The sequence below is a fragment of the Mustela lutreola genome, chromosome X (genome assembly GCF_030435805.1).
Source record: "Mustela lutreola isolate mMusLut2 chromosome X, mMusLut2.pri, whole genome shotgun sequence".
Taxonomy (NCBI): Eukaryota; Metazoa; Chordata; class Mammalia; order Carnivora; family Mustelidae; genus Mustela; species Mustela lutreola.
Window position 1 is genome coordinate 63,174,918 of NC_081308.1, and position 24,648 is coordinate 63,199,565.

Sequence of the window (24,648 nt, forward strand, 5' to 3'; positions counted from 1 at the left end):
CTGTAGATGGTAATATTTCCATAGCTTTGTTCTCTCCTGACATAGTGTTTCCCTCTGAACTGACCAGTTGTCAACTCAGAGGCTTTCATGAAGTTCTTTTTATCTAGACGCAGAAAGAATAAGGGGTTTCTGAGGCTTCTAGTTTCCCAACACACTTTCTTGTCAATAAACTCACATACATGGGGTGGGACGAAGGTACCAGAGCAGTTCAATGTGGTTTCAGGTGTTTGGAGACAGGTATTGGCTTTCTTTTTTTCTGCTCACTTTTTTAAGTCAGAGCTTGAAAAGTTTTGTTGCTGTATCATCTGGGCCTTCCATGTATAGGATTTCAATTTCAGGACAGTGGTTTGGTCTGATTTAAAAGGTATTTAAAAGGGATGGTATGCCCACAATAGCCAAACTGTGGAAAGAGCCAAGATGCCCTTCAACAGATGAATGGACCATGTATACAATGGAATATTATGCCTCCATCAGAAAGGATGAATACCCAACTTTTGTATCAACATGGACTGGACTGGAGGAGATTATGCTGAGTGAAATAAGTCAAACAGAGATGGTTTCACTTACTTGTGGAGCATAACGAATAACATGGAGGACATTAGGGGAAGGAAAGGAAAAGTAAATTGGGGAAAATTGGAGGGGGAGACGAAGCATGAGACACTGTGGACTCTGAGAAAAAAAAATGAGGGTTTTAGAGGGGAGGGGGTGGGGTATGGGTGAGCCTGGTGGTGGGTATTAAGGAGGGCATGGATTGCATGGAGCACTGGGTGTTGTGCATAAACAATGAATCTTGGAACACTGAAAAAATAAAATAAAAAAAAGGCGGGGTGTGGTATGGTATCTGCCTTGATTTTCTCTAGTGCTTGCCCTAAGGATAAAAGGTGGATAGGAGGATATATCCATGTTGTGGAGAAAGGTGCTCCTTCATCCTCTTACCAGTTCCAGCTTGAGGCATTTGTAGCAAGGAGCCAGTCAGGCTGTTCCTAAGAGAGATCGTCACTGCTAGATGGCCACAGTTGAGCATGCTTCTTAAAGATCTCGATACTTTTTCAAAGTTAAAGTTTTTAAAAAAATATTAAAGACTCATTTACTTATTTATTTGAGAGAGAGAGAGAGAGAGACGGGGTGGTGTGGGGCAGAGGGAGAGAGAAACTGAAGCAGATTCCACACTGGGCACGGAGCCCAAGTGGGGCTTGATCTCACGACCCTGAGATCATGACTTGAGCCGAAATCGAGAGTTGGACACTTAACTAACTGTGCCACCCAGGTGCCCCTCAAATTCATTAAGGTCTAATTTACATACTTTTTTTTTTTTTAAAGATTTTATTTATTTATTTGACAGAGAGAGATCACAAGTAGGCCGAGAGGCAGGCAGAGAGAGAGAGGAGGAAGCAGGCTCCCTGCTGAGCAGAGAGCCCGATGTGGGACTCGATCCCAGGACCCTGAGATCATGACCTGAGCTGAAGGCAGCGGCTTAACCCACTGAGCCACCCAGGCGCCCTACATACTTTTTTTGATTACATGAAATACATCATTTGAAAGGTGGTTTCAGTTTTACTATTCAGCCTGTTCTCTTTTAATTTCTTCCTTCCTTCTTCCCCCTTCCCTCTCTTTCACTCTCTCTCCCTCCCTCCCTTTCTTCCTTTCTTTCACCCTATGCCCAATGTGGGGCTTGAACTCACAACCCTGAGATGAAGAGTCATGTGCTCTACCATTTGAGCCAGCCTGGCACCCCTTGTTCTCTTTTAATTGTACCTTCCACATCAAAGTTTAGGCTGGTAACGATAAAAAAGACGAGGCTGTGAAGTCGGGTCTCACAAGGCCTACCAAGCGAATGCCAAACTCCTTAGCTGGACTGCAGACCAAGCCCCTCGCACTACAGCCAAATATGGGTGCTGCCGACCCCACTATACACCCTGGGTTGCTTGCGTCCAAGCCTTTGCTTACGCAGTTCTTTCTAGCCAGAAGGGCGTCTCCCCATGTTTCTCTTGAAATCCTGAACCTTCCCTGAGGCCCAGTTCAAAAGTCAACCCCTCCCTCTTAGCTTCCCCGGGTTAGGTGTGACCTATGCTCTCTCTGAATGCCTTTAGGCCTTGGCTTATCTCGCCTTCCTGCCTTACAATACCACATACTTGGCCAGCACACTCCAAGGCCAAGATTTAATCTTGCTTCTGTGTCTTCCACCTATCGAACACAGTGCCCCACACAAAGTAGACAAAGTGAATGTTTAAATAATGGGAGAAAGGTATTTTATTAAGACATAGCCAAGTGGGAGTTAGCTTTCTAGGGGGAGGTTGTAATGTGACTGTGACTTAGACCTCATGAAATTTTTGAGATTTAAGAGCCCCAGTGTGAGAGTCACCCACCACACAACTCTAGATGAGGCCCTGTGCACCTCTGGGCCTGCTCTCTGTCATCTCTGAGGATGTTTTCTAGCTTGTAGTCAAATAAAATTTTGGCAGCCAAAGAAAGAAAATGGATTCAAAGAAAATCCACATTGTGGATTTGGAAAAGAAATCACCATCATGACAGTGGCAGGACTGAGGAGGGAATTGGGTATGTTTAACCTGGCAGAGAAGACCTAGAAAAGACTTGAACTCGTGAAATGCTAGAGGTGGAAGGAAACTTAGAGTCTTCTGAGGCTCTGATGTCCTGCAAAGCTCTTTTTCCATTTGTAGTTCTGATTGATAGAAAAGGAAATTCTTGTTCATTCATTTTACATTCTCAACTGAGAACGACGTTATGGTTCAGAATCTCAAATTCATTTCTTTCATTTCAAATTCAAATGTGTGGCTATGTGTTTAACAAAATCATAGTTTACAAACATGCTTTATTTGGTTGTTCAGTGTCCCTCATCCACACAAATCCATCAAACAAAATCCAAATAAACTTGGGGACCACTCTATATTGGGAAACAGCCCTTTTTTGGCCTTGTTTGCTGGGGAATTTAGAGCCAAACATGTTCCTTACCAGAAGCAAATGACGCAAGCCAGGTACTGCTTTCCTTTTTTTGTCCCCCTTAAACACCCAGAAGAGTGCCTGAGCATATTAGATACTCAAAAATACTTGTTTAATTAATGAATATCCTTAAGCATTCTTAAGGATATTGTATCATCTTTTAAGAATATTAATTTTGATGAGTAGTCAATGATATGGGAAATATTAATGATATAATTTCCAATGACACCTAAGGTTGCCAAATTGTACATACACACCATCTCAGTGTGTGTATGTACACACTGAGTGTAAATCTGTTCATCTCAGTGAAATCTGTTTTCTGTGTACTTATTACACAATGTTATATAATATCCCAACAATATGAAGAACTGTTCTGAGTTATAGTAAATGTGATTTTTCTGGTTTTAGACTTCATGTTTCTCAAAGAATCCATAATGATCTTATATTAATTTAATTTTTAATGAAATTTAATGCATAGGAATAGTATAAAATCTCAAATACTAGAGTAACATATTTCAAAAAAATTAATCTTTTTCCTATTCTCCTCTTTTCTGGCTCTACAAAGGAAACTGCTTTCAAATATTTTGGCTGTAACAGAAAGAAACAGTGAATCTGGGACGCCTGGGTGGCTCAGTCAGTTAAGCATCTGCCTTTGGCTCAGGTCATGATTTCGAGGTCCTGGGATCAAGTTCCACATTGGGCTCCCTGCTCTGTGGGGAGTCTGTTTCCCCCTCTCCCTCTGTGATCTTTCTCACTCTCTCTCTCAAATAAATAAAAAAAAGAAAAAGAAATAAAGAAAACCAGTATCTAATGTCTAAAATGTAAAAATAAAAAGTAATCAACAAATAGCAAGAAGAAGCAGTGATTTCAAAATGTGTTAAAGAAGAAAAAGAGACAGCACAAAAATTTGAAAGCAGTTTGTTTTTATGTTGACTTGTATTTTTGAAAGAAAAGTTATAAAAGGTCCCTGTGCCTGTGGGTAAAGGCAAGGCAGACGGCCCCGCTGCCGGCGTGTGGTGTTCGCTGCCGACTTCCCGGTGACTTCAACCCACGCTCACCTCGTCGTTACTTAGCTCATGGCACATGTGTCTTAGTACAGTAAGGGATATGAAATTCCTCTTGGAAGTGACCTAGCATGTTAGTTTCATTTCAACCTCAGATGTTTAAAAAATGACCAATAATTGGCTTCCTGACATCCAGAAGACGTGTTTATATTAACTTGATCATATGTGCTGCAGCTTCTTACTGCTGTTGGCAAAGGTCAGACATGGTTCTGCAAAGTTCTAGAATCTGTTCCTGGATTATCACCAGTAAGCTCTCTCTTCCAGTGTTTACAGCCTCATCCTAATCTCCTAATTCATTTTAACATCTTCCTTCTTCCCTCCCCAAACTAATTTGTGCTTAATCTAAGTTCTGTTCTTTTCCTTACTACATTTGTTTTAATCTTTGAAGCCCAGAATGACATTGAGTGTTTCTTATTGTCACTTTGAATAAGGTCTTCACCATGCCTGTGTTTGTAGGAACATTCTACAGAATGCCTTCCTTGCTTTAGGAAACTCCATTTCAAATGCCGGGCAAATGCATTCAGATGTGATCCTGTGACGCGGAGCCAGGAAAAAACCTCTTGGGCAGAGTGTCTCCTTGATCTGCTGGCCCGGCCTCCCTCCTTACTGCTTCGAGTGTATAAATTGAGGGAGATAAAGGGCTTTATTCAGAGTTTGGGTATTTGGATTTTCAAATAATTTGATAGTGATTTCTTAAGACTTCTGTTTTAAGAAATTTGGAAAGTAGGTGGAAATTTCACTCTGCACACTTTTACTGCCTTCTGTATTTCATTTGGGCCTGCATGTGGGGAAATAGTGGGTTTTACTCTGCAGCTTCCAGCCCAGCCACAGACCACTGAACTGCAGGTAGAAGCCTAAATCTTGAAACTAGTTCTGGGAAATGCACTGAGCTGTGTGTACAAAGGTGTTAACAGAGAATGTAAAAAAGAGAGCCTCGATGGCGAGTAGAAAAACACAAACTTCTCGCTGAAATCACCCATTCGCAGTGACTCTGAGCAGAGATCCGGTGGATGAGGACAGTAGACACTTTCATGCAGGTGAGTTTCTTCCCTGAAGCAGGGAGCTCTGGTGTGAAGTGCCAGCTTCACCAGAGCCAGAGTCAGCGATGGATCCTTCAGGATTTGAGCTTGTAGTTGTGCTTTAAATTTGCCTTCAAATCCACCCCATCCCACTCCATATGATCATCCCATTGTATATGAGGGTATATATGTCGCCTCCCTACTCTCAAATCTTCAGGGGCTACTGCTATATTCAGGGCCTTCCAAAATTTGCCCCAGAACTTTATTTCCAACCTCCTTTCCTAGGACTCGCAGCTACAGCCAAGCTGGGCCCCTCCCTCCTTTTTCTCAAGCCTGTATGTTATAGTTCCCTTCCTGCCTTTTCCCACCTTCTTTATTACTCTACTCTGCATGGCTGGTCAGAGGACCTGGCCACTGTCCTAGGTTAGGTAGGTGTGTGATCTGGGTCCCATTACTCTTCCTCCCTGAACCTCCCTCTCCCTCCATGTAAGATGAGAGATTAAACTCAGAGCCTTCTTTAAAGCATCCTTTCAACTTTATTATTGTGTGGGTGAATGTCAGCCTTAGCTTTTTCTTTCGTTGTCCCAGCACACAGGATCCTTTTCTCTTTTGGGTCTCTGCAGCGTTTACCATTCATTGTTTGAGACTGTAGTTCATATTTTTATGCCCTGCCTTCAACTACTTTTTGAAGATAGGTTTGTAAACTGAGTAAGCCCTTTGGTAGAGCTAACTTGTTTCCCTGGGATGTGGGTGTGGGGGAGGACTGTTGAGTGTTCTACTTCGGATCTCTACTTTGTACCTAGATAGAAGCTTACAGGCATTGGGACTCATGAAAGATTTTCTCTTACTTCCCTTTTTGGGAAAGTGGGATGTTTCTTTGAGAAGAGGCACATATCTGTAACATCTAGACTGAAGGAAGGATACAGTCTCCTGGAGAATTCCCTCTGGTCTGCTCTGAGGCTTCTGGGTCCATGCTGACTCTTTGGGTTGGCCTTCCTCTGCCATCCTTTCCAGAGTGCCAGGCTCCTGGCATTTAGGGTTAGGATGATGACTTCATCTTTCCCTGTGTGTTTCAGGGCCCTGTTTGATTATGATCGAACTCGGGACAGCTGCCTGCCAAGCCAGGGGCTCAGCTTCTCTTATGGTGACATTCTGCACGTCATTAATGCTTCTGATGATGAGTGGTGGCAGGCGAGACTGGTGACACCACATGGAGAGAGCGAGCAAATCGGTGTGATCCCCAGTAAGAAGAGGTGAGTGGTCATGATCCTGAGGCCTTCCTTGCCCTCTTCCTGGTATTGCTTTCTTCTGTATCTATTAGACTGTAAGTTGCTTGAGAGCAATTCCTTTTCAGTGGAGTTGGTGCTGAAGACATAGTTATGACTCAGGGAGCCAAAAGGGGGCTGCTGAGACCATGCACTGGTGGTGAGTAACAGGACTCCTTTCTGACTCCAAAACAGGGTGGAAAAGAAAGAAAGAGCTCGATTGAAAACCGTGAAGTTCCATGCCAGGACGGGGATGATTGAGTCTAACAGGGTAAGTGGGGATCCCCAAGGAAGTCAGCCAATATGTGAAGAGGAGTAAGAAGCTTGGAGTCTGTCTGCTGGCTAAGAGAACTGGGGAGCACAACAGAATATCTCTTTTTCAGGGGGCTGACTCTGTCCTATCAGAACACTGGCTGCTTTTCAGAAAGCAGAGAGAGGGCACTGAAACTCTGTGTCCAGTCTGTACTCCTTCCCCCTGGGTTACTGGCTCTTGAAGATGTGTTGGAGTTGGACTGTCTGGAAAGGCTGACTTGTTCCGGGTACCTGAAGCCATTTGTGGTTATCTCCCTGGCCGCAGACCCTGTCAGAGCTGTGGAGACTCTGAGCAGAACCTGGCCTTGTTACCCAGCGAGGAAGGCTGGCCTCAGAGCTCTGACCACCTCCCTTCAGACCAGTGAGGCATGAGGGCTCAGTCATTCACCCCTTTTCTTCTATGAGCTTTGCAGGCCAAAGAACTTCTGGAGTGCTAGAGGGAAGAGAGACACGGAGTAGATGACTCTGTGTGTATCAGTGGCACCTTAGGGCATGTGTCCAGGAGGCTCCAATGACCTTTGTCCTTTAGAAAGTGCCAGTGAATGCTGTGAGTCTGGATTAGGTAGAAACCTCTAACATCCCTACAACATTTTTCTGTAAACATGATTTTCCTCTTACATCAACTTTCATTTAATCTCATAGATTCCATTTGTGAGAGATGGTCTTTTATTTAGCTCACCATTGTCTCCATTTTAGTTTTTCTTGCATGCTTTAAAATCCATTGTTCTGTTTTTTTTTTTCTTCTGTCCTTCCCCTCCATCTTCATGTTCTTTCACAGTCGATCAAAACGAAACGTAAAAAGAGTTTCCGCCTCTCTCGAAAGTTTCCATTTTACAAGAGCAAAGAAAACATGGCCCAGGAGAGCAGCATACAGGAACGTAAGTAGCAGCAGGGTACAGAGAGCAGACTGTCCACAGCCCTGCCCTCTCTTCCTCAGTTGCACCTCCCTTTCTGAGAAGATGGGGAAAGTGTGTGTGTGTGTGTGTGTGTGTGTGTCCGTCTGTCCATGTGTGCTTGGGTGCATGTGTGTATGCACGTGCATCCTTGTTTATTTAGAGTCAGTGTAGAGATTGGTCTGCACAGGGAGACAGTGGGTCTCTCTTATCCAGCTGCTCACTCCGAAAGAATGTTGGAGGTTCTAAGGACTAACTAGTTCTAAGGCTGGCTACCAGGGCATCCCTGGCACTGGTGTTGGGGGTGCCAGACGAAGCTCTGCTGGGGTCATCATCAGTTCTCAGCCCCAGTAGCAGTTTTAGAAGAATGGTTTTTCAAGAGAACCAGGTCTAGGGACTCAGTGTTGCTCTCCTGGCTTCTTCCTCCTGTGTTTTCTTTCCCTTAACTTTACTCATCTGTGTTAAGAGAAGAGCATTTTCTTCCCTGGACACCTAGTCGGACCTGCTTCCTGAATTACATGCACGTGCGTAGGCACCCAGGATGTCCTCCCGGCTCCAGCAGACTCACTGTCGTCCCAGATACAGAGCCAGCCTTCAAAATAAAATCCCTTCTGCCTAAAGGAATTAACGTGGAAGGGGGATTACTCAACATTGTCTAAAGAAAGATTTATTGAAAAACAGCAAATGGTAGGAAAGGCCATAAGCTGACTTTTCAGAGCCAATGTTGTGAATCCTGAGAAATGTTCGTATTTTACCATATGCCTCAGAAATTAACTGCTCTGGCCCTCACCTTAAACACCAGGTCAAGCTGGTGTGACACTTCTCATATATTAATCATCCTGCTGAATTGTAAGCCTTTCCTCTGCCGCCTTGTAAGGAGGGGCCGTGGGGTCTTGGGCTGTTGGGACTCGCGGGGGACTGACTTTGTCTAGGCGAGCCTGATGTATGGTCATGGTCTACGTAGGTCATCACTGTCTAGAGTGGTAGCTAGTCGATCCAAGGGTGCCTTCATGCAGATGGGGGTGATGGGCCATAATCCTGGGTAGCCCAGTAAGAAGCACAAGCTGCCGTGGGTTCTGCTTGTGAGCAGTGCAGTAGGAGACGGTCTGAAGGGAGGTCACCGCAGTTCACCGGGTCAGCCTCCAAACCTCTGTGCTCTATCTAGCCTGGGGAGGGTTTGCCGTTGGGTGGCCCAACTGAGGGACAGGGGATGCCTTTTGGATGAGAGTTAAAACCACCCAGTGCTTATTCTTCAGAAGGTGAGCTCATCCCCTGTGGTCTGCACAACTCAGGCCAGATTTGAAGGCCATACCTGACACTGCACGAAGCTTTCCTTGAAGGCTCTGGACAGAGTGAGTCACTATTAGGCAAAAGTTCCTTGGGATGATGATAATTCTGCCTGGTCTTTGATGCACCCTCAGAGGGAAATGGCGATTACATGGACAGAGCAGAGACCTGGGCTCTGTAAGTACAAATTCAGCCAAAGCAGGTACTCTGAGCCTTGGAACAGATGGAACAGTCTACCTGTTCTGTCCTGTTGGGCTATAGACTGTAGACTACCTCAGAAAGGTAGTCTGCTCCAAGGCCCTATGGCAGCAAGTTTGGCAGTATGAAGTACCTGTATCTTATCTGTTCTGGGGTGTTCTTTCTATAGCAAAAATTTTAACCTCACTATAATTATAGGTCTTCATAGTATTTCATACTTCTGTCACTAATGCTTACCTGGCTCTGTATTCTTCCTTCCCCATGTCTTTTTTCTCTATTTCCTCTTTTGTCCCAATTCTTTTCCTCCCTCCCTCCCTCCCCTCCCTCCCTCCCTCTTTCCCTCTCTCTTTGTCCTTGCTGTCTGTGAAATCAGGACTTCCCTGGGTTAAGTGACGATTATTATGGAGCAAAGAACCTGAGTAAGTCAAACTTACACACCACTAACTGTATTTCTGGCATGAGTGGACATGCTGGGGTTGGGGGTGTAGGGAACGTGGGTGAGGGCAAAGGGTGAGGGGAGGACAATGTTGTCAGGACTCTGACACCGTAGCAGGAGAAGGAACAAGTGGCTCTGAATGTCACACTTTTGCTCTGGATCCCTGGTACCTTAATAAAAGCCTATCATTCACGTCTGTGTTTTCCTTTTGTACCTTGAAGGGGTGGGGATCCATCTTGGCCCCCCACCTTAGAAATGAGGTGGGAAAGAAGTACTTCTCCAGGGGTGACCACTCAGCTCATCTCTAGCCTCTTGTTGAGGTGAGGGGTACCGGCTGGTTGGCTGCTTCTCCTAGTGACACAGCACTAAAGAACTGGGCTTAAGAATGAGCTGTTTTGGTTTCTCTAACTAGGGACAAAAGTACCGTGAAGCCCTTTACCCATCATGCATCTGGGACATCCCAGCAGGCCCATGGGCCTCAGGAAATAGCCATGGGCTGGCTTTCCATGGAGCATCTCTAAGGCGCCGAGCTGGTGGGGGTCTCAGCCGCACCTATGGACATATATATGTACATATATATCTAGTGCCTTATCTCGGGCAAACTCTGACCTGTCCTCTCTAGAAAATAATTCTAGAGTGGAAAATGAAGGGACCAAGAGGATGGCACCTTAGCAGCCCCTTTGTGCATGGAGGGGCATGTACACGTGGCTGTGCCAGGCAGGTTCTGTGAGCATGTACTCTCCTTCAGTAAATAATAAAGGCATGAAGGGAAAGGAGCTTCCTCAGGGGATTGTTCAGGAACTCGCCTGGGATGGCGACTCATCCAGTCCTTCCTACGGGGCCACAGCATATCCGAGTCTGGAACAGTGTCATCTTGGCTGAAACAAGCAGTGTCTCTGTCCATTGTTTGTTGTGTTCATGTTTCATTTTCATTTGCCTGTCCTCTTGGGAGCAGTGGCCCTTTTTTGGGCCATATTGCACCTTGTGTCTCCTTTGAGCATGGTGGCCATGCCCACACTCAGATGCCGAGTGTCCCAGCGGTCTGAGACTGGACGGTTGTCTTGGCCTCCCAGCATTCCGTGTTTCTGGTCTCTGTGGTCTCTCTGATTGTAGATGAAGGTGCATCCTCTCTCACCACGGAGGCCAAGCTAGGAAGGAGGAGGAGGAGGCTAGATGATAGTGGTAGCAGGAGGGCTGTTGGTCCCACCAAACGGTCAGAGCCTCAGTCCCTGGTGACAGCTCAGCCTCCCTGTGTTTAGCCTCTTAGTTCTGGAGCACCACATAACTCTGTCCTTCAGGGGCTCTGTCTGGGGGAGGGGACTTCTCTTTGCTGCTGTTGCTGCCTTTCCTTTCCAGTCATTAGCCTTGGGAGATGCATTTTGAGATAGGATTTGGAAACACTCCAGGTCAGTTCTTTTGATTCAGATGAAGAGGATGCTGCTGAAGAATGGAAGGCTTGTAGTGTATCGGGAGGGACTTGGCGGACCAAGAGGGCTCTGGGGACGAGTTTGATATGGCCAGGGGCTCAGGACTGGCGCTCTGCCTCCCAGTTGGTAGCCCGGATGTGGCAGGCCTCCTGTGGCCTGGTTTGCTTGGCAGTTCAGTGTCTTGCCTCCTGGAGGATTTGAGTTTTGTGCCGCGTGTGACCTCTCAGTGGTGTGTTCTGAATTGGAGTCTCTTTCTTGTTGGCTTGCAGAGGGAGTGACATCCAACACCAGTGACAGCGAAAGCAGTTCCAGTAAGTGTGTGTCATTCTCCCCCATGTTGTGTAGCTCTCCCATGTGTCCCAGCCATCCTCATTCCAGCGTTGCATGGCTGCCATTTCTGTTCAGAGGCTAGTGCTTCGTTTAGCCACGTACACTTTGAGATCCTGGAAATGCTGTGGCCATTCTGTCCTGATGGGGTGGGATTTAGACCATGAATTAAAGGAGAGTATAAGGCCTGCACTTCTGGCCAGGACCCGACCTAATGCCGTCCCAGGGGCCCTGGGGAGGGTGAGGTGCCACTGAGTAAATCCCTGCCGTGGGGCCTCCTGGGTTATAAATGCTGCCAGTTTTACAGATTTGCTTAGAGACCAAAAGACAAGTGGCTCCTGTGGGATGTTGTCCTGAATTGCCTTTGCAGGTCTCTAGGACCTCCTGGGTCAAGGCTCAGTGTCTTTGTCCTTTTGCTGGGTTAAGCAACCTGGTAACTGCCCAGTTTTCTTTCTGAGATCCCGTGACCAAGCCAGAGAAGCCACAGGTGGAACCCCACGTGGCCTCTCAGGAGCTGTGGCTAGAGGTCTTTGTACAGTCTGCCCACGAGTCTTAGGCTCAGAGGAAGCCTATGAACGAGCATCCTGGGGCTTGATGCAAATACTGCTGCCTTCCCCGGCACTGCCATCAGCCCCATGGCACCCAGACACCCAGAACCAAGTGGCTTGGTGACTATTTTAGGAAAAGTTTATCATCACTAGGGTGTATGGAGGTCTACCATGAGAAAGCGGGGCTTGGCATTTCTCTTCGAGGGGCCTCGGGACCTTAGCCCAACCTTGAGCCACTGATCTGGGTATTTCCTCAGTGCAGGGGGGATAGACAGACCCTTAAAAGAGCAAGTTAGCATTCATTAGTGCCCTGACTCCCCTGCCTGCAGATTAGGGGACATGGGCAGCATTTATCATCCAGTTGAAGCGTCCCTGTGGTTCTTACCAGAGCAAGAGCATAATTGAGCACAGTTGACTACTGACTACAAGAACAGTTCCTAAGAAATGGGGGTGGTCTTTGGTGGAGGCTTCATGGCTTCTGGGTCATGTCCCTTTGGTCAGGTATGTTTTGCTGAACAAGAGGACTCCTGACTCCCATCCCAGGGGTGGTGAACAGCTTCCTGTGCTTTCTTGCTGATGGGTAGCAGACAGGCCCACAAGGCAGGTGGTAGCAAGTACCACCTGACAAAGCTGTTTTCTGACAGAGGTGGGGGTGAGGTGAATGCTGTAGGGGGTCCAGGATGCAGGGAAGCCAATTACAAAGTGCTAACGTGTCTCCCTTTTTTGTTGCAGAAGGACAAGAGGATGCGATTTTGTCCTATGAGCCAGTGACACGGCAAGAAAGTAAGTTCCCTTCTGAGAGTCTTGCCTTGGAGCTGGTTTCATGACCACAGGGCCCAGTATAGTGGTGGGCTGTGTCAGCACAAGGAAGAGCACTCGGGAGCAGGAGGGCGGGGCTTGCCTCATGTGCGGACCCCCGGCAGCTCCTTCTTGCCTGTGTCTTCCTTGTGTCATAGAAAAGGGGAAAGGAAACCCAGTGTGCACCCCTCACCATACCTTTTTTTCTGCTGCGGTGCCTTCCAGAGCAGAGGACGGGTTGACAAAGAGGGCAAGGGTTCATCTCAGTGGGTGTGACTGTTGCTAAAAGAAAGGTCCCAGTCCCTCCCTGTAGTGGGTTCTCAGGGAGAAAAAAAAAAACCTTGCTTAGCTGCTGGTGCCCGTACAGAGATTGCTCCTGAATCTGTTGGAAGGGGAGATGCTTCGGATTTCAGACTTGCCTTGGACTGAGGTATTTTCAGATTAAAGGCTCTTTGGTGTCTTTGTAGTTAAAAGCCAGGGACTAGCCACGGACACTCTGCCCTGTCTGAGTGGTGGCTGCAGAGCCTCGGTGTTCCAGGCAGGCGTGGAGATGGAAGAGGCCGTCAGGTGGGAGGCCTCCCTCATGACCTCCATGCTCTCTTTCTCCAGTTCACTATGCAAGGCCTGTGATCATCCTGGGCCCGATGAAGGACAGAGTCAACGATGACCTGATCTCAGAGTTCCCGCATAAATTTGGCTCCTGTGTACCACGTAAGAGCCCAGGTTTTGGAAGGGAGGTGTGAGTGTGCCGGGAATGATTACTCAGATGTTTCATGGAAAGGCTCTGGGGCCAGGTGCTTGGGTTCTCTGGGAACAGGGTCTGCTGCTCTGGAAGATTTTCCCACAAGGCTGTTGGGGCTGGGAGGCCTAAGCCATGAGGCTGGCCTGCTTCCTCTCTTGGAGAGAAGTTTTGAGTAGTGATGGTCAGGAAGGATTGGGCGAATGGGGTGCCTGGCCCAAGTGGTGTTGGCACAGCCCCATGGACAGCTTGTTCACTGGCTCCCGTGCCTCATTTGGCATCTTCTGCCAGGTTTTGGCCCAGGAAACCCTACCTCTCTGGTTTAGTTTAAACTAAAGCAAATAGCTCCGTGTGTGAGCCCTGGTGGTTACAAGAGAAGTAGGCAAGACACGCTTCTTTCCAGCTACTCTCCCCGACATCTGCCCACTCACTTGGAAAATATTGGAGTGGCCCTGAGGCCCAGGTGAGAGAGGAACAGGTCATCTCTTTTGGCCTGGGGCAGGTCATTGTCCTGGGGCCACAGAGCATTTCTTTTCTTCCTCCAGATACCACTCGGCCTCGGCGTGATAATGAGGTGGATGGACAAGACTACCACTTTGTGGTCTCCCGAGAACAGATGGAGAAGGATATTCAGGACAACAAGTTCATTGAAGCAGGCCAATTTAACGATAATCTCTATGGGACCAGCATCCAGTCAGTGCGGGCAGTTGCAGAGAGGGTAAGAAGAGAGGAGATGGCCTTGCTAAATATAACTGTCAAAGGAAAAACTGAAATGTTCCTGCTCACATTCCGTTAGGGTTTGGCTCCTTCCGGCACGGGGCCCACAACCACACAGCACACTGGCTCTACATGTTCTCACCCCCTGGATGGAGATAGCTGTGTCTCCTCCATGCAGCTCACCCCAGCATGTCACCGATGGGACTGGTGACCCCTCTGCAGATATGGCCTTTTCTGGCTAGGCGGAGCAAAATGTGGGGCCTGGGTGCCTCAGTGGTAGAATCTTCTAGACCTCTCTGGGTGGCCCTGGGTGCCCACCACTGCCCCTGACCAGGCAGATGTTTGTGTTGCCACTGGGTAAGTGCTTGGGGCTGGGTAGACAGGGACCGGGTAGGCTGATAACAAGTCTTTGCCTTTTCAGGGCAAGCACTGCATCTTAGATGTTTCCGGCAATGCTATCAAGAGGCTGCAGCAAGCACAACTTTACCCTATTGCCATTTTCATCAAGCCCAAGTCCATTGAAGCACTTATGTGAGTATTTGCGAGTCTCAGACACTCCCAGCTAGGAGAGGGCCCTGGAAAGGAACAAGAAAATAAACTGAGTTGTTGGGCAGGGGTAAGATGCCATGGAAGCTCTAAGGCAGGTCTGCATCCACTCTGAGGGCTCCTTCTGATGTGAGTGCCCGAACCTGTATTCCAGTCGCACTTTTAAACCTGCCAGGTTTGGGGAAGATGTTGAGCCATGGGCCACTGCTGCTTTCAGAGGGCAGCTGAGCGGATTTTCAGGGAGCCTGGGAGCAATCCTTTATGGTAATCAAAACGTAGCATCCAGAGGCTGCCTGGGTGGCTCCATCGGTTGAGCATCCTACTGTTGGTTTCAGCTCAGGTTGCAGTCCCAGGGTCATGAGATCGAGCCCCACTTTGAGCCCCACTTTGAGCCCTACTTCAGGTTCCGTGCTTAGTGGGGAGTCTGCTGGAGATTCTCCATCTGGCCTTCCCCCGCCTTTGTGCTCTCTAAAATAAATCAATAAATCTTTAGAACAAAAGATTCTCTCTCTCTCTTCCCCTGGCCCCACCCACCCCCAGTTTGTGCACTGTCTCTCAAAAACAAAACAAAGGCACACATAGAATCCAATTTGATACCATTTTTCTTCTCTGTCTTCGTCAGGGAGATGAACCGACGGCAGACATACGAACAAGCAAATAAGATCTTTGACAAAGCCATGAAACTGGAGCAGGAGTTTGGAGAATACTTCACAGGTAAGAAGCCCTGCTGCCTGGCTCTGGTAACCTAGGACCAGCCTGACACCTGTAAGTGTCTCCAAAAGACTTAGGTACCTGGCACCGTCCAGAGTGTCTGGATGCTTTGCAGGTCAGGCCTTTGCAAAATATTCAAGTTCCTTCCATCCAGCTAGAGGAGTTTAGCCAGTCTGTAGTCTCGACCACACCACCAGCTGCTTCCATGGATCATTTTGTTCATCTTGTCTTCATGTCCCTACCAGATCAGAGGCTCCCTGTGTTACTTTGCTTCTCTCCCTCCCAACTCCTCCCCACAGTGTAGTCCTCGGTTTTGGGTGTTTTAGGTGCCAAATCTATGGTGGTTGATGATGATGATTTTTCAGGGGGGTGTTCAAGTTATCTGTCAGTGTGTGTGTGCGTATGGCCATCTGTTTGAGGTCAGTTCCTAAAAGGTTGTTAAGGTTTCTCTGTAATATGTTGGTTACCTTTTCTTTTCTCTTATTTTTTTAAAAAAGATTTTATTTATTTATTTGAGAGAGAGAGTGAGAAAGAGAGAGATTGCAAGAGCGAGTTGGGGAGGGGCACAGGGAGAAGCAGACTCCCTGCAGAGCAGGGATCCGACATGGGACTTGATCCCAGGACCTGAGGACCAGGATCATGACCTGAGCTGAAGGCAGATGCTTAACCGACTGAGCCACCCAGGCGCCCTGCAATATGTTGCTTGCCTTTACAATCACAGGGAGAGAGATGGGGGGGTGGGGCTGGATGGGGGATGGGCATGAGGGGGCACTTGTTGGGATGAGCACTGGTTGTTGTATGTAAGTGATGAATCACTCAGTTCTACTCCTGAAACCAATATCCCCTTACAGGTTAACTAACTAGAGTTTAAAGAAAAAAACTGGAAAAAAAAAAAAAAAGATAAAGCACAGTGACATTTCTGTGCAGGTTGGTGCTGAGGAACCCCCAACTGGCAGCACCACCAGGTGAAGCAGGGAGAGGGTGCATAGCTGTACTCTCAGACCTTGGGTTTTGGAGCTCCCTTTACTGTTAGTCTCTGTCCTAGTTTTCCTGACCAACCTCTGACATAGAGTGGATGCGATGGCCCCAGGAGCAACTGCCTCTTGCTAGAAACTGTTTCTTTTGGTTCTTTGGATAACTGGGATTTTCCAAATCTTCTACTGAGCCTGTTTACAATGACCAGCTGTTGGCCTCACGGCTGCCAAGAGCAACATGAGCTGTGAGGTCTGAAATCTAGTGGGTGCTCAGTAAACATTTTCTGAACAATCCATTTTCTCGTTCGTTGCCACTTAGTCTTACTGTCTCGGCAAGATGACACTGAGCCCTGGGCTTAGAGCACCTACCGTCTTCCGTCGTTGCCCTAGGCCATGCAGGGTCTCTGCCAGGTGGAGTTGGGGCTGGGGGCTGCCAGGGCAGGCTAGACTGCAGGGTTGACGGTGCTGTGGAGCACAGTAAGAGTTCTCTTTTCCTCTTTACTTTAGCCATTGTACAGGGTGACTCACTGGAAGAGATTTATAACAAGATCAAACAAATCATCGAGGACCAGTCTGGGCACTACATTTGGGTCCCATCCCCTGAGAAACTCTGAAGAATCCCCACCAAGCACTCTCTTGTGAACAGAAGACATCAAGTCCCTCTTCCCTCCTCCCTCTTCATTCCTGTCCCCACCAGGAGAACAAATGACTACTGTTCTTGTCCCCTTTTTTAGATATGTCCCAAAAATTGAGTTTTCTAGTCCTGTTTTGTTTTTTTAAATTTTCATTTGGTTTTAGTTTATTTTTTGGGATGATGCCATCTCACTCATCATGTGACTGTGCCCATTCCTGCATGGACCTTTCCCAAGCGCTAGCACAGGAGCAAATCCATCAGAGTCATTGTTTTCATAAAAACCAAGCAGAAGCGAAGAGACGAGAGGAGGACTGCTGGAAAGCCAGGCTCCGGACAGCTGCACGGCTTGTGAAGCAAGCTTCGTGTGCCGTGTGCCGAGAGGCTCCCAGGCATTTCTGCCTCTCCCGCTGCTTTCACGCAGCGCTGAACGGTGCAACGTATGGCGACAGAAAGTATCTTATTTATATATAGATATATATATGTAATTTATATAAAATATATAGAAATTATTATATATATATATTATACACTCTCATATAATATATATATATTCACACACATTTGGACTAGAAAATCTATGGAGACTTCATCAATGGTACTGTGTTATTAGAGAAATGCTTTAATTTTCATATTCCAATCAGATGGCATCTTCTATCCCAACTGGTTGGGGAGGGATTGAAAGTGGTAGTAATTACTGTACCAAGGGCACTTGTTTCTGGTCATTCTCTCGAAAGCTGAGGTTTTCTCTAGGGTGGGGTCAGCGGGAGGGCCTTGGCTCTGCGGGGTGAGAAGTTGGGAGAAGGGATCCTGAGGCAGCTGCCACCTGCCGCCCGCACAGTTAGTCCAGGGGGATGGAAAGTGAGAGAATGGCCAACAGTGCTCCCGATGACATTGCCTATTGTTTCCTGCCACCTGATGTGTCTGCATGAGAGGTTTCCTTTTTGTTCATTTTTAAGCTGCTGTTAAACCAAAACCATGTTGTGCTACCGTGTCAGCCTTTTCATTATTCCAAATTTTACTTTTACTATTTAAGTGAATGCGTAGACTCCAATTTGGCAAGGGTTTGAAAGGCTCATGACATTGTGGAGGAGCCGGGCCTTGTGACCGTGGGTATGCCCGGAGCCGCCAGCCTTTCCGCGGAGGGGAGGCAGGGGCCCTCACTCACAGCCAGGGGTGTGCCCGCTTCCCCTGAGGCCCCTCTGTGGGGCCCCACCAACGGGGACAGGGAGTCCCTTGCCAGCTCGGCGCTGGAACGGTGGGAGTGCCGTGGGCCTGGCCAGCCATGTGATGAGAAGTTGGATTTGGTTTTTTTCTGCAGCTGCTCCATACGCCCTCCCCCAGCGCCCACACCAACAGCTGGTAGCTTACTGTGGCTTTGAGAAGGGAGTAGACTCGGGCCGTCTGAGTTACCTGCAGAGCTAAGAGTCCCTTGCTGGTGAGACCAGTTGGTTTTTCTCTGACCACGAGCATGGCGGCGGGGGCGGGGGGGGGTGTAGGTGTGGCTCAGGCCCTGCCCCACCCCCACCAGGCTCTTTTGTGGCCGCCCCCCACCCCCGCACCTCCCTTGCCCCATGGTGGGTACAACATGGGAGAAGAGCGTGGATCTGCCTGGCCGGTTTCCCAGCCTGTGGCATTGTGACTGGTGTGAACGATGCCATGTCCAAGACGCTCAGAGTGCTACCAGCCAAACTTAGGAAATGTTAACAGTTCTCCTACTAGCACAATGAGGCTAACTATACAGCGTGGGGCCCAGAATGAGGGGAAAGAAAGGGCAGCAGCTTTACCTGGGCAGTACACTGGATTGAAGGCAAAAAGGGATGATGTGATGGCTGATGGCGACTCTGGTGAGGAGGGGGTGAGTGGGGAGTGTCATTTCTCAGATGTTAAGTGATGTACTCTGAGTAATGCTCAACCCTCTGCCCCTCCGAGAGAAGGAGATCGAGATTCAAAGTAAGCATGACACTAGTTGGTTTACCAGTGTTCCTTCCAAGGAGACATATATTTTTTAATAAACGATAGTTGCAATGAACTGTGTGTGGCTCAGAGACTTTCTTCATGGGGTCGAGAAGGGAGGTGGGCACAGAGCCGTGGGAAGGTCTCCAACCTTGGAGATCCAAAAGACTCTGCTCAGGGTCGCCTGGGTGGCTCAGTCGGTGAAGTATCCGACTGTTGATTTCGGCTCAGGTTGTGATCTCACGGTCACGAGGTCGGGCCCTGCGTTGGGCTCCACGCTCAGCACAGTCTGCTTGTCCCTTTGCCCCTCTGCTTCTTCCCCCTCTCCTCACCCCTCCACTTGCCCTCACCCACGCGCTTTCTCAAAAATAAGTAAAATCTTCACAAGACTCCTTAGTGACCATCCACAGACTGAGTCAGGTGTTTTGAATGCTTCCAGATCACTGTGGTTGTGCTGGGTCCTTTGTGAAAGCTATATGCTTGGGCTTCCACTGCGGCCCACGAACACTGCCTCACAGCACCAACCGGGTGTGAGGCGTGTCCATATTCTCCGTGGCAAAATGCTGACATTTTCCCAAAAGGTACACAAGATGGGAGACACCTGCCACGGCAAAGATGTTTGTTGAGGAGAAAGCAGGGGCCAAGCTAGCAGCGGGGCCCTGAGTGACAAATAACAGCAAGAAAAAGCTGGCCTACTGGCTCCCAGCATTTCTAGAAACCTTTGAGAGCTCGGGAAAACGAGAGTGGAGATGGGCCCAGGGTAGGACCCAGCTGGTAGAGCGGGTGGCAGGCCCTCTGAAGAGAGGCACTCCAGAGCAGGCACGCGCAACCTGGCTGACGGCACCGCAACTTCTGCAGAACAGCCCGGTGAGCCACCTCTGTGACTGCAGTCAAGAGTGACCATTCATCAGAAGCCGTGACGTGTGCGGCCAAGCCACAGGAGGGAGACTCCTCCAGTTTGTGGTGCTTTACAGTTCGCAGGGCTCTTCCTTTGACATGTTCTCTCATTTGTGAGAAGGCTGCCCGACAAAAAGGAGTCCCCAAAATGCTCCTTGAAGGCTTAAGGGACTCCAGCTGCCAAGTGCAGAGGAAACAAAGAGCCAGGCCTGTCACCCCACCCTGTTGAGGCTCAGTCTGTCGACAGCTGCTCTTCCTCCTAGGGGAGGCTCAGCTGAAGAAAATTCGGCCCCAGGGGGGAGACACTGAGCAGCTCAGAAACACCCAAGGTAGACACGCTGCCCCCTCTCTGCCAGGGCCCCCCTCTCTGCCAAGCTCTGCTGTGACCAGATGGCTAGAGCCCCGTCTCCCTCTGGGAGTCAGTGCCGGGATCTATCCCCGGTTCTGCTGCTGCTGATAACAGCAAACCCTGTCTGGCTTTCTCCATCTCTGACAAACCTTACATGAAACCCTTCCTTGGGCAATACTCACGAAGACAAAAAGGATTCGTCCAGGGGCGCCCGGGTGGCTCAGTCATTAAGCGTCTGCCTTCGGCTCAGGACATGGTCCCGGGGTCCTGGGACCGAGCCCCGCATCGGGCTCCCTGCTGGGGAGCCTGCTTCTCCCTCTCCTGCTCCCCCTGCTTGTGTTCCCTCTCTCACTGTGTCTCTCCCTGTCAAATAAATAAAATCTTAAAAAAAAAAAAGATTCATCCAGATACAAATGACCAACCTTCTCTTGAGGCAAAAGAGCCACTAGAAATGACCTAAATGAAGCCAAAAGCTTTTGTTCAAAACATGTGGGGAAGTCATGCTCTGGGACGAAGCTGATAGGGATGCAGAGGGAAGTGGGGAGCCAGACAGCAGGACTGGGGAGAGCCCAGGGATCAGGGGTCAAGCAAGAAAGGATGGGACTGAAGGGACACCGGGTTCAAGCAGAAATGCCCTTTCCACCGGGACGGCGCTTGCCCGGTGCCAACCCCTGAAAGCCCAAGGTGTGAGAAACCCTTGTAGAAAGGAGATGAGTGGGTCCAAAACATGAGGGTCGAAGCTGGGGAGAAGCGCACCAAGCTCTCTGGGCCCTGGCAGGAGCCATCCAGTGTCCGCATTCACAAACTCTGCTGTTCAGGCCCATTCCCACCCAGCATTTCATGGCCTCAGTTCCATTAATCCTTTGACCGGGTCAGTGCCCTGGCCCCTCTAGGACATTCTGTTGCCGTACAGGTAACTTCCTGAAGGTCAAATTGCACATGTGGAAAAGCCTCTCCCCCCATCACTTTACAAGGAAGAGCAGCACTGAGGCTCCTGCACATTCGGTTCCTCCCCAGCGAAGTCCCGACTACACCCACCCTGTGGAGCTGAGCCCACGGTCACGGTGTGATACCCACGGGCGAACAAATGAACTCTCAGGTCCTGTCCCTGCCCCTCCGCGGGCACGCTGACTGGAAGCATCCGGTGTCCTTTGAAGGACCAGGAAGTGGGTGGCCTGAGAACAAGGATTCGGACCCGCCTACTTACTGTGAAGGGCAAGTGCCAGAGGATGTTGTCCTGACTGGCCTTGCCGTCCTCACAGTCGTCCTCCACGGAGCCCGCAGAACCGGCCACTGATGCTCTCCACCTCCCGCAGGGCCCTGCTACCCACAGGGAAAAGTCCAAGCCCCTTAGCCTGGCCCTTCTGCCACCAGGCCCCGGCCCTTTTCCCCTGCCTCACCGTTCCCCACATCCATCTGCTCCGGGCCCGAACACCACAGTCTCATACTTCTTTTTCTGCCCATTGCTGCCTCCCTATCTTGCTTGCCCAGAAGACTCCTCTTAATATTTTTAAGACTCAGTTCAAGAGTTCCCCTCCTAGGGCATCTGGGTGGCTCCGTCAGTGAAGCGTCTGCCTTCGGCTCAGGTCGTGATCCCCGGGGTCCTGGGGTCGAGTCCCGCCTCTGCTCCCTGCTGGGCAGGAAGCCTGCTTCTCCCTCCTCCACTCCCCCTGCTTGTGTTCCCTCTCTCTCCGTCTTTCTCTCTCAGATAGATGAAATAGATAGATGATAGGGAGTTCCTCTCCTATGCTGCCTTTCGGGAAACACCTCCTCTTCCCTCCCACCCTTTAGGTCAACTTGATTGTCCCTTCCTTGGTGCTGGGAGACCCTGTACCAGAACTTTCATCTTCGTAACAGCTGACCTTCATTTTGTATTTCCTTCACTTAGTGCCCCCCAAACTGCCCTATGATGCTCATGTTCTCTCCTCTTCCAGAAGAGGAAACAGAGGCCCAAGGAGGCCACGCAGCTGGGAACCCGTAGGACTGAGTCAAGCACGGGCTGTCCAGCTACAGCAGCTGTGCCTCCTCGCACTCTGCCGCACTTGGAACATTTTACTACACTTCTCTCTTTTTGTCTTCCTGCCCTTAACTCCTCTGTGAAGGCACAAACTGTGACTTAGTCACATGCAATCCCACAGCTCACAGCACAACACCCATCGTGTAGCAGGTGCGCAGCGAAAGGCACAAGGAATGCGCCGGTCTTTGGCTCTGCCTCGGCGGGAAGACTTGACCAGGCCCAAACCTGTGGGGAGTATGAATTTTCTTTCTCCAACCTCTTAGCAAAATGCGCTCATTCTTTACCGTATTCGTTCAGTTTGGTCTTTTGTTTTCATCACTACCCCTACTCTCTCAATAGCCAGAGACACAGCTTGGTGAGCACCTAGTGACAGGTGCCCTGCATGATGCTAAAAATACAATGGCAAGTCAAAGAAGATAGTCCCTGGGGCGCCTGGGTGGCTCAGTGGGTTAAGCCGCTGCCTTCGGCTCAGGTCATGATCTCAGGGTCCTGGGATCGAGTCTAGCATCAGGCTCTCTGCTCAGCAGAGAGCCTGCTTCCCTCTCTCTCTCTACCTGCCTCTCCATCTACTTGTGATCTCTCTCTGTCAAATAAATAAAAAATCTTTAAAAAAAAAAAAAAAGATAGTCCCTGCTCTCAAGGACCTTTTAGTATAGCTGGGGGAGGGCGACAGACAAGTCAGTGACTTAAGCATATAATTACACATTAAACTAAATGTCACGAAGGACATACATGGGATGCAGCAACAGATGATGATGTAATGAGAGGACCTGCTTAAGAAAAGGTGCCCGGGGAAGGCTTCCTGGAGGAGGTGAAGTTCAGGTTGAGACTTATAAGATCAGTAGGATCAGAGTGGTGGAGGAGCAGGTGTGGGATGTGGTAGAAGGAAGGATTTACCACCCTCCACTGGCCCTAATCTGCTCAGCCCGAAGTTTCTCTACCAATCAGCCTAGAATAGTAGCCTTTTTACCAGTGAGTTGGGCTTTTTTGTCTGGAGTGTGTCCAGTCCCCACATCTATGAAATCCTTCAGGCTGCAGTTCAAATGCCATTTTCCATGAGGATGTCACTGGTCACTCCAGAAGGGCTTTCCCCTTGCTGTCTTTTGTGCCACTCTAGCAGGTTCTACAGAACTTGCCCTGCTCTTCCTTTCGTGGTAGCTAGCCACCCATTATGTCTTCTCCAGCTAGACAAAAAGCTTCTGGAAGGCTGGGGTTGCATCTGGTATCTTCATATTCTTCACTGCAGCTAATATGCGCCAGATGCTCAATAGATGATTGTGGCATGACTTCCTCTTTCTGGACCTCACTATCTTAATCTAAAACACGAGGAAGTTGCACAGATGAGCTCTAGGGCCTCTCCTATCAGTGATGATAAAAGAGAATTCTAAAGGATGTGCACCATGAATCCACAAAAAGAAAGGGACACTGTCCAAAAGGACAGTGATGCAAAGGCTGGAGGTCTGAATACAGCTGCCAAAGAGCATAGCACGTGAGCACATTAGGTTTTTGCACAACTGAACATCACACACAGACAGGAGCTGGGTGCCGACCATGAGACAGCAAAGGATCCAGAAGAGATGCATGGATTAGGACAGGGGAAATGTCCCTTTCTTAGCTGGGAAGAGGGGTAGGATTCCAGGACAGCTTTTTAAAAAATGGGGAATGCTGTTACAGAACAGGGTGCAGATTCTGATTACTTACAGCTGGACACAGAAATGGTGCTAGGGAAAGAGGAGCGTGGACATGCCAGATGTATGGACACTGTCCCAGTGACCTGCCGGCCAGGACCTACCATCTCTGTCTTGCAGTTGGAGCAGTTCAGGGGCTTTGTGCTCGTTTCACTAAATGCAAGCTTTTCAACTTTCAACTTTTCTTGAGGAAGTAAAAAGGTTTGTGAACAACCTTGTTCTTCTGGCTTATCAGAGAGGTTGAGACATTACTAGGCAGCTGGGGGTAGGGTGGGAAAGGGAAAGACAGATAGACAGACAAAGAAAGAAAGAAAGAAATGGAGAGAGAGAAAGCAAGCAAGCAAGCCGGAAGGAGGGAAGGGAGGAAAGACTGAAAGAAAGAAAGACAGAAGGACGGAAGGAAGGAAAGAAAGAGAATGGGAGGCAGGGAGAAAGGAAGAGAGAAAGAGAAAGAGATAAAGAAAGAAAAGAAAGATCAGGAGGTAAAGTTCAAAGGTCCTAAAATGGTCAACAACAGGGAAAACCTCCCTGCTGTGAAGTAGAGGAATGTCAAAGGAGACAATGGACTACTATGGTCCACCTCATGGGAAGTGAATTGGATGATTCTGGAGAAGAGATGACAAACAATAGGGAAGGTAGAGGGGAATAAAAACCACAGTCAAGACTAGGAAGAGCCGAAGAATGGAAAACAAAAAGGAAGTTAAGAACCACCATCACTGGGGCGCCTGGGTGGCTCAGTGGGTTAAGCCACTGCCTTCGGCTCAGGTCATGATCTCAGGGTCCTGGGATCGAGTCCCGCATCGGGCTCTCTGCTTGGCAGGGAGCTTGCTTCCCTCTCTCTCTCTCTGCCTGCCTCTCTGTCTACTTGTGATCTCTCTCTGTCAAATAAAT

General features: G+C 48.9%; 1 protein-coding gene across 7 annotated transcripts in view; it reads left to right on the forward strand.

The window, feature by feature from the left end:
* The window catches only part of DLG3 (discs large MAGUK scaffold protein 3), a 54,476-nt gene extending 35,594 nt beyond the window's left edge, over nucleotides 1-18,882 (forward strand). For 4 of the 7 annotated variants that reach the window (XM_059157126.1, XM_059157130.1, XM_059157128.1 and 1 more), the window contains 10 exons: nucleotides 6,118-6,294; nucleotides 6,502-6,577; nucleotides 7,397-7,496; nucleotides 11,129-11,170; nucleotides 12,467-12,517; nucleotides 13,142-13,243; nucleotides 13,817-13,989; nucleotides 14,410-14,519; nucleotides 15,157-15,248; nucleotides 16,727-18,882. In XM_059157126.1, the coding sequence (XP_059013109.1) occupies nucleotides 6,118-6,294; nucleotides 6,502-6,577; nucleotides 7,397-7,496; nucleotides 11,129-11,170; nucleotides 12,467-12,517; nucleotides 13,142-13,243; nucleotides 13,817-13,989; nucleotides 14,410-14,519; nucleotides 15,157-15,248; nucleotides 16,727-16,833 (1,030 nt within the window). In that variant the 3' untranslated portion in view covers nucleotides 16,834-18,882. Of the gene's footprint in view, nucleotides 1-6,117; nucleotides 6,295-6,501; nucleotides 6,578-7,396; nucleotides 7,497-9,369; nucleotides 9,416-11,128; nucleotides 11,171-12,466; nucleotides 12,518-13,141; nucleotides 13,244-13,816; nucleotides 13,990-14,409; nucleotides 14,520-15,156; nucleotides 15,249-16,726 lie in introns of all 7 variants that reach the window. The other 3 variants (XM_059157125.1, XM_059157127.1, XM_059157123.1) reach the window with 3 other exon arrangements.
* The last annotated feature ends 5,766 nt before the right edge of the window (nucleotides 18,883-24,648 follow it).